General features: G+C 29.2%; 1 protein-coding gene across 2 annotated transcripts in view; it reads right to left on the bottom strand.

The window, feature by feature from the left end:
- Ypel (Yippee-like) overlaps positions 1-14,725 on the bottom strand; it is a 130,856-nt gene that overhangs the window by 20,226 nt on the left and 95,905 nt on the right. For both annotated transcript variants that reach the window (XM_080171639.1, XM_080171640.1), the window contains exons 6-8: positions 12,537-12,578; positions 12,081-12,150; positions 1,711-1,792 (exon numbers count right to left, since the gene is read on the bottom strand). In XM_080171639.1, the coding sequence (XP_080027765.1) occupies positions 1,711-1,792; positions 12,081-12,150; positions 12,537-12,578 (194 nt within the window). The remainder of the gene's footprint in view (positions 1-1,710; positions 1,793-12,080; positions 12,151-12,536; positions 12,579-14,725) is intronic.

Raw genomic sequence — 14,725 nt, 5'->3', positions numbered from 1 at the left:
ACAGACAGACAGTTTTTGAGGCATTAACAAATTAGAATTAGGCTATGCTAGATGATTCATTGAAATCCGAAAAAGAGGCAGTTAGACAGATAGACTGACAAGTGGAGTGACAGACAGACAAAAAAACAGACAGACAGAGGGACAGACAGACAAAGGGGTATTGCCTAAAAAAAGTTTGGCTGCTATATGAATCATTAAAACCCACCATAAAAAAGAAATTTACATTAGTTTCATTATTTCGATACTCAACGCCCCCCCCCCCCTCCCCAACTCAAAGGGGTTTATTATTTCTTAAAACCAATAAGTGACTTCTCAGCATAATAAAATTGAATATACTTTTTATTTCATCAATTTATCTTAAATAGAACGAAAGTTATAATCATTTTATTGTCTACAAGAAAAATGCTTTGAGTAAAAATCAACCTAATTGTCAGTAAAAACGTCATATTTATGTACATTTATACAGTAAATAAATTTTAAAATTGTATTCTATTGTAATGAATAATTTAAGGGGGTTGTATGAATTATCAAAAACCTAAAAAAACCCTAATTTGGTTAAATTAGTCCACGTAATGATTGATTTAGTACAGTACGTATGAATAAGTTGTCAATTTCCTGTCAGAGTCCTTGTGCAGCCAATATTGACGACAGAGTTGAACATATTTATATATCTATCTACCTGTGAAAAGAACACTCTTCTCAGCAGGTCCACAGCCAATATTGACGACAGAGTTGAACATATCTATCTATCTATCTACCTGTGAGAAGAACCCTCTCCTCCGCAGGTCCACAGTCAATATTGACCACAGAGTTGAACATATCTATCTATCTATCTACCTGTGAAAAGAACACTCTTCTCAGCAGGTCCACAGCCAATATTGACGACAGAGTTGAACATATCTATCTATCTATCAATCTACCTGTGAGAAAAACCCTCTCATTGGCAGGTCGACAGCCAATATTGACGAGAGAGTTGAACATATCTATCTATCTATCTACCTGTGAGAAGAACCCTCTCCTCGGCAAGTCCACAGTCAATATTGACGACAGAGTTGAACATATCTAACTATCTATCTACCTGTGAGAAGAACCCTCTCCTCGGCAGGTCCACAGTCAATATTGACGACAGAGTTGAACATATCTATCTATCTATATACCTGTGAGAAGAACCCTCTCCTCGGCAGGTCCACAGTCAATATTAACAACAGAGTTGAACATATCTATCTATCTATCTACCTGTGAGAAGAACCCTCTCCTCGGCAGGTCCACAGTCAATATTGACGACAGAGTTGAACATATCTATCTATCTATCTACCTGTGAGAAGAACCCTCTCCTCGGCAAGTCCACAGTCAATATTGACGACAGAGTTGAACATATCTAACTATCTATCTACCTGTGAGAAGAACCCTCTCCTCGGCAGGTCCACAGCCAATATTGACGAGAGAGTTGAACATATCTATCTATCTATCTACCTGTGAGAAGAACCCTCTCTTCGGCAGGTCCACAGTCAATATTGACGACAGAGTTGAACATATCTATCTATCTATATACCTGTGAGAAGAACCCTCTCCTCGGCAGGTCCACAGTCAATATTGACGACAGAGTTGAACATATCTATCTATCTATATACCTGTGAGAAGAACCCTCTCCTCGGCAGGTCCACAGTCAATATTAACAACAGAGTTGAACATATCTATCTATCTATCTACCTGTGAGAAGAACCCTCTCCTCGGCAGGTCCACAGCCAATATTGACGACAGAGTTGAACAGGTAAGCACGCCCCTGGCTTCCCTGAAAACAAAAAATTTTAATTATTATACAAATCCTTATATAAAAGTAACAGGATGTCTATGAGTATAATTGTATAGCTGTCTGTTATGTTTCTTCATTACAATGTAGCTTCTTATATTTTCTGGGAAGGTTTGTAGCTATTTTTGGTTAGGGTACCAAACACTCTAAAGAGAAATCGCCCCTACAAAAATACTCCCATAAATACAATTTTTAACTTTTCTTTTTAAAACTAAAATTTTTAAATCGACCCCTTCCCCACTTCAAATTCCCCTAGAGGCCTCTAAAGGCGTATCCGCTTGTATATTATTACTTCTAGATATTTTCTATTTTAGATTTGGAAGATAATTCATAAACGTTTTGTTATTGTTTGTTTCCTTTTGATTAACAATTATGATTGTATTTTACACTGTAATAGTAATATTGTACTCTGTGTATCTAGAGTGTGTCAGGGTGACAGGTATAGGACATGAGATAATGATATTATTCATGGCATCGTATAACAGAAACTTTCCGCGGATTGTAAATTATAAGATTAATTCCGGTTTTGTTAGATCCGAGAGGCCGACGGCTATGGTGAACAAAATTAATATAATTATTATGATTTCTTATTTTGCTCTTCATAGAAAATCAACTGTAATACGTTGAGATATATGATTTTCTGTATGATCTGTATGAGCGGAAACCGGTTCTAATCCAGCGGATATCAATCAATTTTGAAGCGATACTAGAAAAAGCGTGGTTTTAGTCTATTTTATTGATCTCCCCTCCATGCCCTAAAGGTTCGAATAGAAGCAACTTGCGTCTTGTAAAATAGCATAAAATTTAGGTTGGGAGAAGATTTATTCTTTATTTTGTTCTATTCCAAAAAATCAATTCAATCTATCGACTTAAAATCATACTGAATGGGAGGAGGGGATGGGGTAATTTATTGTCCATTGTCCTATCCCTGTATTCTTGAGAGATAGTGCACATAATTGGTAGGCTCATGTAAAGTTAATATAAAAAATTGCAAGCCCCACCATATATTTTTGAACACACAACCAACAAAAACTTTCATAATAGTACATATGGGCTTTACAGAACAAGCTTTAGGGGGATTGTATTAAAATGTGGGGTTGGGGTACTGACTTTACTTTTATATTTAACTTCATACTATAAAATAGCTTTAAACCTGCCTAAGAATTTAAAAAAGAGTCCACACTTTCAGGATATTTTTTAGTAGTTTCAAAGATTATGTTTGTCAAACACAAACAACTTTCTAATTTTGTTTATTAAAATTGGACTTTACTGAAATGAGAGTACACCAAGAGCAGAATTAGTTTATGCATCTATATACCACTGGTGATAGGAATCTTGCAATAAATATTGTAAAAATATATCAACATTGCCACAGCAGTGCGAATATACAAATTAAAAGTGTATGTATTTTCAAATTTTTTCATTAAAAAATGTATACACAAATAGTACAATATTTATTGAGAAAAAATATCTTCAAAGAAAAAAACAACATAAAGGTAGTTACATAATCATTATAATAAAGTCACAGGATATTGTATATCTTTTTTTGTTTGTTTGATTGTACCGAAGGAGCTCGCTAACAGCTGAACCGTTGTGGTTCTCCTTTACAGGTAGTTCTCATAGGTCCTGGAAAGGTTTATAACTATTTTTGGGTAGCACAACTCTCCTCAAAAAAAATTTCTTACTTTTTCCTTTTTAAATCTAAAATACAAAATTGGGTTATCGAATTCAACTCCTTGCTCCTAAAGGGCTCCTAGAGGCTTCTAGGGGTGTAGCCGCTAGTTTATACATAAAGCCACATAATATGTACTTATACATTATAGTGCATTTCTAAATTACAGTTAAATAGTTGGTAATTTTAGTGAGAGAATCATAATTTTGTTTAACATTATTTTTCAGCATATAATTTTACATAATTTTGCTCATGTAACACTGGTTACTGGAAAATGAAACTGAAAACATTAAAAGAATTTGTCATAGTAGGTTTTATTATCAGAGGTTAAGAATCCGCTGTAAAAAAATAGTTTGGTCCTGCCCTTATGGTAAATTTTGCTTTTATAATTGGGTACCTCAAAAATTTGCTAAAGTAGGATTTAAACAAAAATTATACCCAATGATTAATATTATGGTTACAAAATTCCTTTGAATTAGAATAAGAACCTTATAAGTTAATGAGATTTAAATGGCAATTACAAAAAGGGGTTGTGGCTTATAAAATGTTAAACAACATTATTTTGGCCAATAATTGTGTGGCTCTTAATAAAATTGATCATTGTTTTATAAAAACAATGTATAACTTTATCTTTTAGTGACATGACACTAAATTTCTTATGTTTGCATTATACACAATGTTTTTTGACAAGGAGCATACAAAAGTTCATACTCCCCTTGTAGTTATTTCTTGATTTATATAAAAAAAGCAAGCTTGATTTGATGTTAAAACCCAACTCTTGTCGGCCATAATTAAATGAAATGTTTTGAACACAGATCCACCAAACCCTGTGTAACAAAACCTACTACATCCTTAATTGGGTTCTTTCAATAATTTGAATTCATTTTCCAGAAAGAAGTAGTAACAAGTAGTTAACTTGTTTCTCTAGAATATAATCAGCTATAATCATATGTAAGCTTATGCCAAAAACCATCTTATTAGTTTTAAAATTCTGGATTGTTAGCAAGAATTGTAATTTAAATTGTAAAATGCATAGTACAAAAAAAATAAAATTTAAAAAAAATATGAAAAAAAGTCTTTTATTTTATAATTAGAATGTAATAGTTACATAAGATTACAAACATTTTCTATTTATTTTTACAAAATAATAATACAAAAAATACCAATACATAATGTAAGAAGGGAAAAAAATAATATTATATGATCCTTAAAATTAACAAGGATGACAACATCCATAAAAGCGAAGCACTGAAACGGTAGGACAAACGGACATTAACACTTGTATAGTGTCAGAACTGAATAATCAGAATATAAATGTATAAGAGTCAAAGCAAAATTGTGAGTAATTTTTTTTTTAAAACGCTTGATTCAGGATAATGTTTATGGACATACTAACATTTTTAGGATCTGATTATAGAGTTGCTTCGCTCATTACATTATACTTTGTATTCCCAGGAATCAATATACCAAAAATCAGACCAATCGGATTATAAGATCACATAAAAAAAAATCAACATGTTTAAAATGGCCGTACGGACATTTTGGTCATGATTATAGAGTTGCTACGCTTTCTAAATCGTGCCCAACTACTACAGGAATCATCATGCAAAGTTTGAAATCGATAGGACAATTTTAACATGCCTAAATTAATGAATAAAAGCTATCTATCTCGGACGGACGGACGGACGGACGGACTATATAGCTATATAAATTATAGAAAAGCTTCGCTTTTAAAAATATGAGAGGCTTTTACGAGAAGAAAGAAAATATTATTTTCTTTGCAGCTTATATAACTTTATTACCTATTACATTGTGTAATTTCATACCTTCACATTTAAGAAATACGAATCATTTCTTCTTAGAAAAAATCTCAGTTTGTTGATTTGTATTAAAAGTTTTATACTACAGTTACACTTCTTATAATTGCCTATAAAGATATAATTGTCCTTGTACGCATAAAATTAATGAAAATAGCTTCCCTACAAAATAATAATAAAGTAATCACAAAATGAAGGTTTCACCAAAATAAAGTTGAGGGAGGGAGGGGGGGGGGTTATAAACTGAGTAGGAAAGCTGTGTAAGGCAAGCTGATGCATAAAGTTAATCTTGTAAACCAGTAAAAACTTATCTGCAAAACATATTTTACCAAACAAATAATTTCGCCTGAAATTGGTTAATATCATAAAAAATTACCAAAAATACAACTTACAATAAAAGAAATAATCTAAGACAATACAGAAATAACTTTTTTCTAAAAAATACATATTATTATCTGTGGTTTAGATGAGCAGAATTGTATGGACATCATGCATAAAAAGTTTATTGATCAGCTGCACCATTTTTTGGTAAATTTGTGAGAAATTGTTCCTACCACCAACCAGAAGTTTAAACAATAGAAACCATTGATTAAAAGATCAATCAAAAGAAAGTGTGATAAGATAATTTTTCTATGTAATTTATCATTACTATGGAAATAAAAAATATCTTATCATTGAGACACTTTCCTCTAATAAGAAACATTGACTCTTTTTTCTTGGTTATACTCTAAAGAAGAGAATTGAATGTGTCTTTTGCTTTGTCTTGAAATATATTTATTTAAAGGAAATATATTTTTTAAATAACACATAGATGTGAAAATAGATTGAAATATTTGCTGAGTTATTGACCAATTTAAACCTTTGTAAACTAGAGCAGATCTACAACTCTATAATTGAATAGTTTGGTTACAAATATAGAGTTCTGTTGTAGTTGTCAGGGAGATAAAGGACAGTGTTGGTTTAATAAATCTGAACCATTTCTTCCTCCATATATTGTTACCAACACTCAAAGGCAGAATTTTACAAACATATATCTAAGTAATAAATATATGTGTAAAAGTAACCAATTTATAATCTTTAGATAATTCAAATGAGAGTGTATTCAAGAGAGATTTTGAGAAGGTAAGGCTAGTTATAGTGACAAATAATCATCATTTTGACAAACTGTATTCTGCATTTACTGTATTATTTTAAATAATCTAACATTCCATAAAATTTTTTAGAAAGTTATCTTATTTGATTAAAACCTTATTTTTCTTATCTAGAACATAAATATAAGAAAAAGTTTTTCTAAAGCAAAATAACTATATTGACTTCTACATTCTATTTAGGACAATTCCTGTCAATTACACTAAAAGTTTACAAAAAAAATAATTTTTAATTTTTTTTATTTGATAGGTAAAAATATGAACTACTTTTCACATAATGTTTAAAAATTATGCAATTTAAAAATGTTAATTGTTTTGTTGCCTGTATCTGCAATGATAATTTGTTGAGATTGTTTGTTAATTGTTGTATTATAGTTGTATAGTATTGAGATTGTCAGTTGCACATAGTAACAGAATGGTTAACCAAACTGGAGTGGTGATTCAAAATTAGCATTTTAAAAAAAGTTCTATTACAAAAAAGGGAGTCATTTCTGCTACTATGTCAGATGTTTGACATAAGTGTTAGATCAGTTTCTTAGTTAATAAATATACACAGCTTATCACTTCTGTTCACAGTTTAGTCTACAAAAAACCCTTTTTTATTATAAACAAACCATGTAAGGTTCAAAATTAATAGAGCAATTTCAACATCCTAAGAATATTGCACCAAAACAAGCCTCTATGATAGCAAAAACAAGAACTGGAAGTCTTTATAGTGAATGTTTCAATATTTAAACTTTCTAATGGTGTCTGGCTCCTAACATACTTTTGAAAAGCATGTCCCAAGTTCTAAATAAATACTACCAGAGGTGGATTCTTAAAAAAATTTGCCCCACTAATCGCTTAGTGGGGCAAAATTGTTTTGGTAAAAAATCCACCAAAATCACATTAAAAATCTACAAAAATTAAACAAAATCATAGAAGGGTTATGAAAATAAGATTTTTTAAATTTTTCTATGTGATTTTGGAGGATTTTTCACGAAAACAATTTTGCCCCACTAAGAATCCCCCTCAGGTATGTGCTACATATCACATATACATAGATTATATACAACATTTATTAAAGATTTGTTTTTAAAGGATTTACAAACATAATAGTTACTTTTTTTCTTTTGCCAATTATTTTCTATTCAAAATTTGAAGACTCCATTTTATTTACATTTTTAAAAATCTGAGAGAAAAATTGACAAAGATGAATGTGCATGCCAAATTTAATCTGATTATTTTAGTCAAGAACAATTAGCGAATTTCCTAGGGTATTTATAATTCACCCAATCTTAAAAATTATGAACAAAGCAGTACATATTATTTTACTTAATTGTAGGAAAACAACTTTTAAGTAGTAGTAGTTTTGATATTTTTAATATAATGTTAACAGTGTATGAGAAGTTATAAAACAGTTGCAGATATAATTTAGGCTTTGTTTTGAAAACTAGAACAGTTTATGAATCAATTATAAGTTGTAGTAACTATTTAGTATCTGCAACAACACAACACATGCAAATATTATATATCTGTAAGTGCATATCAGATTCAGTTGATTGCACAAATTAGGAACCTTGACAGTGTATAACCAACTAACCTAGGTTCCAATGTTTCAGGCAAAAACTATTCAATTCTAATACATTAAATTTAAAGTCATTTCTAATATATCTTTAGAAACCTTGATATTTTTAATTGCCAGAAAAATAAAACTTTTTAAAGCCAATCTGATAAGATTTGTCAATCTAAATTTATATATAATCAATATAATTCTTCATTAATTTTAAGTTAAGGTTTCAAATGCAAATTATTCTATGATTCAATTATTGAAAATTGTACATTATGACATCAAAAGTAATAATAAGTAGGATGATTTGGGCAATAAACAGATGTACTCTATGTACAATAAGAGATATAAGTTTTCCGGAATTGTAATGTAGGGAGTAGATTTGAAATCTGCATCAAATTTTAAGGATTTTTTATAAAATTCGTTTTTTGTATAATTCTTTATCTAAAAGCGGAAATACAAATTAAGTTAATCAATATTGGCATCTGTGATTGGTGGATTTAAAAAATCTGCGCTCTGATTGGATGTCGTACATCATTCAACCAATTAGAGCGCAGGTAGTTTAAAATCCACCTATCCTATTGGTCAAAATTAATTAACTTAAAATGTATTTTCGCTTTTAGATAAAGAATTTTACAAAAAACGAATTTTATAAAAAAATCCTTAAAATTTGATGCAGATTTCAAATCTACTCCCTACATTAAAATTCCGGAAAACTTATACCTCTTAATGTACAATACTTTAGACTTCAAACCAAAAGTTCTGAAATTAAAGTTTGGACAACTGCTAAATAATCTAAATAAAAGCATTAATTTTATGTTACTGGATCCGATCATTTCAAGGCATTCATTGCCCTCAACAAGCCATTTAAAACCATAATATGATTTCTGAATTTTTATTTTTAAAACTTTACATTAATTTCACATAGATTCTATAACCATGAGAAGAAAAATAAATCATAAATACAAGTAACCTTCATAAAATAAAACACTACCCATATATTTCTTACCCCTCCTCTTTTTCCCGCTCCTTAGTTTGAAATGTACTGTGGATGCATGATTTGACTGCTAATGATTGCTAGATACTGGAAATGCAATGTACAGACCTTGGCTTAGATTCAATATACTATATATATTTCTTAGACAAAGGGACAGGTAATTTTTCTAGCAATCCATCATAAAAATATTGTATTGCAATTGAATCATGAAACTGATTATTTAAAAATTAGAAATAGTGCATATTTCTGGTCATTTTTATGTGGCATATTTAAAGTAAAAATAAATAGAGGAATAGGACCAATATTCATACGTCATTTATAATTCAAAGATAAATTTAAATTATTTCATTTATTTCCCACAATTAGCTAATGCTTTATTTCTGAATAAAACTAAAGTTAGTGCAATACAAACTACCCAAAGTTTTCACGAGTTTTGATCAACACAAAAATTAGACAAATTACGAGTTTCTCAAAAGTAATAAATTTAGTTTTGTCATGAAATTATTTTGATAATATAATATAAATTTCTTAGATGCATTTGTAGTTTCAATGTCATTAACTTGATAGAAATGTTTGTAAGTGATTAAAACAAACTATAGATTTAAAAGAATTAAGATTTTGACACTTATGACCAATGTAGTATTTGGAGACAAAATAGTTTTTCTTAATATGTAATGTGCACATTTAGAGTACACAATTACACCTATCAAGCTAAGATGATATAAATATAAAGATAATTTTTTGGGTATTCCAATTTGGATATCTATACATTTTAAATTTCTATTGCAAAAATATTTAATTCAATTTGTAGCACTGCCTTAATTAAGTAAGTAACAAGGATGACAACATCCATAAGTAGCGAAGCTCAAATATCAAGAATGGTTATCGGGCAAAAAATACTATAAAGCAGTGTCATACAATAAATATTAATCTCGGTAAAATAGGAAAATCATCAAACCTTTAATTTCACACAACCTTATAATCAAGAAAACTTAAAAATCTAGAAATCGATCTAGCACCGCAATTAATCGACAAATCTTAATGAAACTTGATGGAAATAGCATTACGGACGGACTGACGGACATACAAAGTAAATTATAGAGTACTTTCGCTACTAAAAATTAGAAGGCTGTGCCAGTTTAGTCTTTTTTTCTTCTTTTCAACCCAATTCCCACCCTAAAAGAACAATAGTTGTCATAAAAAACAACAAATATTCAATTTGAGATAATCCCAATTTGATAATACAATTTCTAATTAATATTTTAACCACAAACACAATTTTTTTCTTCTGTAATTATATTCCAATCTTTTTTTCTTCCTTTTTTTAACAAGCTTACCCTGTATCTTTTTTATTTGAGTTACTTTTTTTTAGATTCAATTGCCTTATTAATGTTATGGCTATGTTAAATATTTTAAAAATATATTATTCTAAAAGATAAAGTATTTATTTCTCAACAATTAAAATTGAAATTTAGCATTTTCTTGTCTAATTCACATTGAATTGACACTGGGAATAAAGTTTTGCTTAACATTTGGTTTGACATGACATATAAATTAGGCAGTTTCAAAGTTTTCTCTGGGCTTGCCTTGCCTTGGCAGTGGCTGCAGCTGTTATTATTGTTTTCAATTGTTTTGCTGCATCTAACATTTATGAGAATAATTATAATACACAAGTATAAATACTCATTTACACGGTGTCTTCAAATTATCACCTTGATGCCTCTAGAGGCACTAAAAGAGGGGGATAAGTCGACCGATCCAACATTTGAAATTTTTTTATACATTTTCTTTTCAACAATTAAAAATAATAAAAATGTATAGCAATATAATTTTATAGTGTCTATCCTAAAAATCTAAAACATCATTGCTGCACTGTAAAAAGTTAATATATTAGACAGTTCTCATTATCTGAAAATTCCATAAATGGCACTTTTACAGTGTAAAAAAGGTGGGTCATTTGATTTAAGCACCAATTTCTGTGTAAGTGTACCCAATTGTTTCTAAAGTAGGTGCACAGTATAAAAGTTGTAAAATTGATAGAATGAAACTCAGGGGATTTAGCCAAGTGTCTGCTTATTTGGTTGCAATAGAAAGGGGAAAAATGACACAATATCCACAAAATATCATCTTTAATAAAAAGACAACATTTTGTAATTAATTAAAGAAATATAGTAATTATTAATCTGCTCTATATTTTCTCAAAAATAGTTTCAACAAATCGAAAGAGAATTTTGTACCTTATTTTCAAAGGATAGTAGCAAGGATAAATAAGTAACTTCCAAAAAAAACCTTAATACAAGCTAATGACAAAAATAAGGCTTCCTTTACAAATTTATTACTCTATTAACTTTTTTTTGACTTTTTGCTTAAAGGACATTTTACCATACTCAAATTTTAAAACTCTTTAGATTACCCCCCTTAAACCTTTGAAAAGTCTAAAAAAGCTTAGACGTCCTTGAATATAAGTTATCCTTTTAAGTATCTTATATTAAGGTACTTACATGGGCACATTCAACTTGGTATGGAAATTGATGTATAAATTACCTGTATCTTATTCCTTGAGATTTACTTCATACTATTACAGTGCAACCTTCATTTCAAGGTTGCTATAACTTTCAGGGTTTTATACAAAGGTTAGCATATTAGAATTGCTAAATACTTCCTCTCAAGTAAAGTAGAAAGTGGATATATGTTTAAAGTAACAGATCTTGGGAATGAGAAGTTTTTTTTATTATTATCAAAGCTAGTATTGATTAAGTAGTTATATCAAGTAATTAATTATCTTTAATTCAGTTCAAAGAAGGTGTTAGTTAGTTAGTTTTGGCAATTTTATTTACCCCTAGAATTATATAATTAAATGTTCAATAAATACTTAGAGATATCAAATGCCTTCTTAATATCATTAAAAATAAATATTAATATACTTAATAATATTTAATTATAGCACACCTTAATTTCTATACCTTTTTACAAAAAAATGAAAAAGTATAAAATCAAATTGCATGAAATAACATTCAGCTTAAATAAATTCAACTATCCATATATCTATCTATCTTTATAACTTGCTGTCTATCTCTGTAGCTCTACCTGGAATGATTTACTGATAAGTTCATCATGGTTTGCCAGGTGGGCTCGACAGTGCACACAGGAATAGGTCCTGATAAAAAACACAGGTATGAAGTACATGTAAATGGAGGACAATTCATGTAAATTTATATTTTTCTTTGATATATATGTAGAAGCAGCACCAAGGCAATTAATCAGGTGTTTGCTTTGAGAGCTTATTCAAAAAAAAAACTTGAATTAGGTTCAAAAAAACATTTTCTCATGAGAAATCAATTTATAATCAAATGAAATAAAAATATAGGTTTTTTTTTTAAACCCCTACTCGTTACATAATAGTTAATCTACCTATACATATGTCATTTAATGAAGCTTTTTTGTACCTCTTTGTAAGTATCTGGCTTTTATATATTAAAATAACAACGTTGGAAAGCCTAGAACATCTAGTTTACAAAGTGATATATTGCCTAAATATGTTACCTGTGGCAGTCTGGTAGGTAGGCTCGGAACGTTTTCATCACTCTGAAATTAAATAAAATATTTTTAAAAATAAACTTTTTAGTATGAATCTGGAGGGATAGGACAATGAATGAAACATTTTGAATTATGTAGATTAAGATTATTGAATTGTACAAACCAATCATAAGTTAACATAAACCGACAAAATTTTTAAACAATTTTGACTGCACGTGGTTATAAACATTGTAGGACAGTATAAATAACAGTCCATTCCATTCCTGATTTTTAGGTAAATTATTTTTTAAATTCATAGGTAGTTTTTTTTTGTTTTGGGAAAGCTGGAGAAAAACATTTTTGCCTCTAAAAAAATAAACAATATTTAGATTAAATCTAACGCTGAAATGTATAATAGCATACGTTATAAATCATGATTATACTACTGTAATAAACTTTGATTGTCAGAAGAGTTAGAAGCAAATTTAAAAATATTTTAAGTATACAGTTCATATATTAATGAGAAAAAAAACACAAAAAAAGATTTATACCTATAAAATTTCATAATAAAATGATGAAACTAATGCTATTTAAATATTGTAAATTCTAAGGTTTTTTTTCCACAAAATTTCAAACAAATACTTTTCTTTGAAATTCAATTTCTTTTTATATTTTTTTCTCTTGATGTAAAGTAAAACTTTTTTGCAATGCTGCTAAATTTATAATGTTTTTTTTATCATAATATATCTGGGGACATGTATGCATTTTTAATGCTGTATATTTTACATTATATAAATTTCATTTTTCTTATAAAAATGAACAATTTTTAAATATAAATAAACTTAAAATTACCTAAACTATATTTTTTTGTGTATGTATGTACCTTCAACTTTAACATTAAAAAAAGACTGAGCAGTTGCTTTTCAGAAAATAGCTTAAAACAAGCCATTTAAGAGGTGAAACATATGCATACATACATACAACCAAGTACTTTATGCCTAGGTAGTTAATTACAGGGTTTTAAAGGGATAAGACAATAACCGATAAATTGATGTACATTTCCAATGATGATACACAAAATTACCCAATATGAAGATTACAATTAGTGATTTAAACGTTTGGACACTCAACTTAATAAACAAAACAATCAAACTTTGATAAAAGTCCCCAAAGTTCTTCAGCCAATGAATAAGAAAACTTTATCATAAAACTTTGAGGACTAGAGTAATAAACAGCCCAATGTCCACTCCCTCCCTGAGTTGCTTATATGTTAAAGTTAATATACATAAATGTAGAAAATGCAGTTTCTTACCAGTCCCCCCCCCCACCTCCTCTTGGATTCTACCCCCCAAAACAAACAGAGCAGTTTTGTTGAGCAAGAGAAAAGAACAAGGTGTTTATGTAATAATACTTAATAAATTATAATTAAGAATAGCTAAATTCACAAATATTAAACTTTTTGATAACCTCGAAATAACATGATTAGCCAGTTAACAAAGATCTTAAACTTTTAAAATTATGCACACATAATTTTAGACATCCATCATTTAAATAATCCGCGAAAACCAAATTTATTTCTAAGAATAAACATATCTAACACTAAAAATATATACTGAAGACAGAAGGGTGGACAAAGTTAAAATTAGAAGCTCTATTGTACCAGGAATCTTCACAACAAATTTCATGAACCTATCTCAAATACAAGCTTAGAAAATCATGTTTCTTTTTATTTTGTAATACAAAAATGCTTTCAAAAATCCTTGATGATATAGATTTTTTAAGGGGTTGTGTCACCCAAATGTACATATTGCAATAAAGAACCCCCCACCCTCTAGTTTAAACATTTTTAAACATATGGCTACAACCAACAAAAACTTTTAAGATAAAGTTTGCAAATAAAAGAATCCATGACTTTTGGTAAATTTTATGGTTTAACTGGTACACTGCATAATAAAAAAGTTTGTGTGGAAGCAAAACACAATATTTTCCTCAGTTGCAGTCAAACAATAGATAATACATCAATAGAATCCCAAGTATTATTCCAGATTTAATAACCAGAGAAGTACAAAGAGGTCATTTTTATGCGTATTTTCCGTACAGTTGTGTGTAAGTCAAATGCTCCTCTTAAATTAAACTGTTCTTAGATATTCGAATTGTACGTATATGAAACGGTCATAATTAAGAAAATGTTGACTTGAGGGCGTCCCATAGAGTAG

This window comes from Acartia tonsa, chromosome 9 (genome assembly GCF_053477335.1).
Source record: "Acartia tonsa isolate MP-2025a chromosome 9, ASM5347733v1, whole genome shotgun sequence".
NCBI classification, from domain to species: Eukaryota; Metazoa; Arthropoda; class Copepoda; order Calanoida; family Acartiidae; genus Acartia; species Acartia tonsa.
This window is presented reverse-complemented; position numbering and strand designations above follow the sequence as displayed.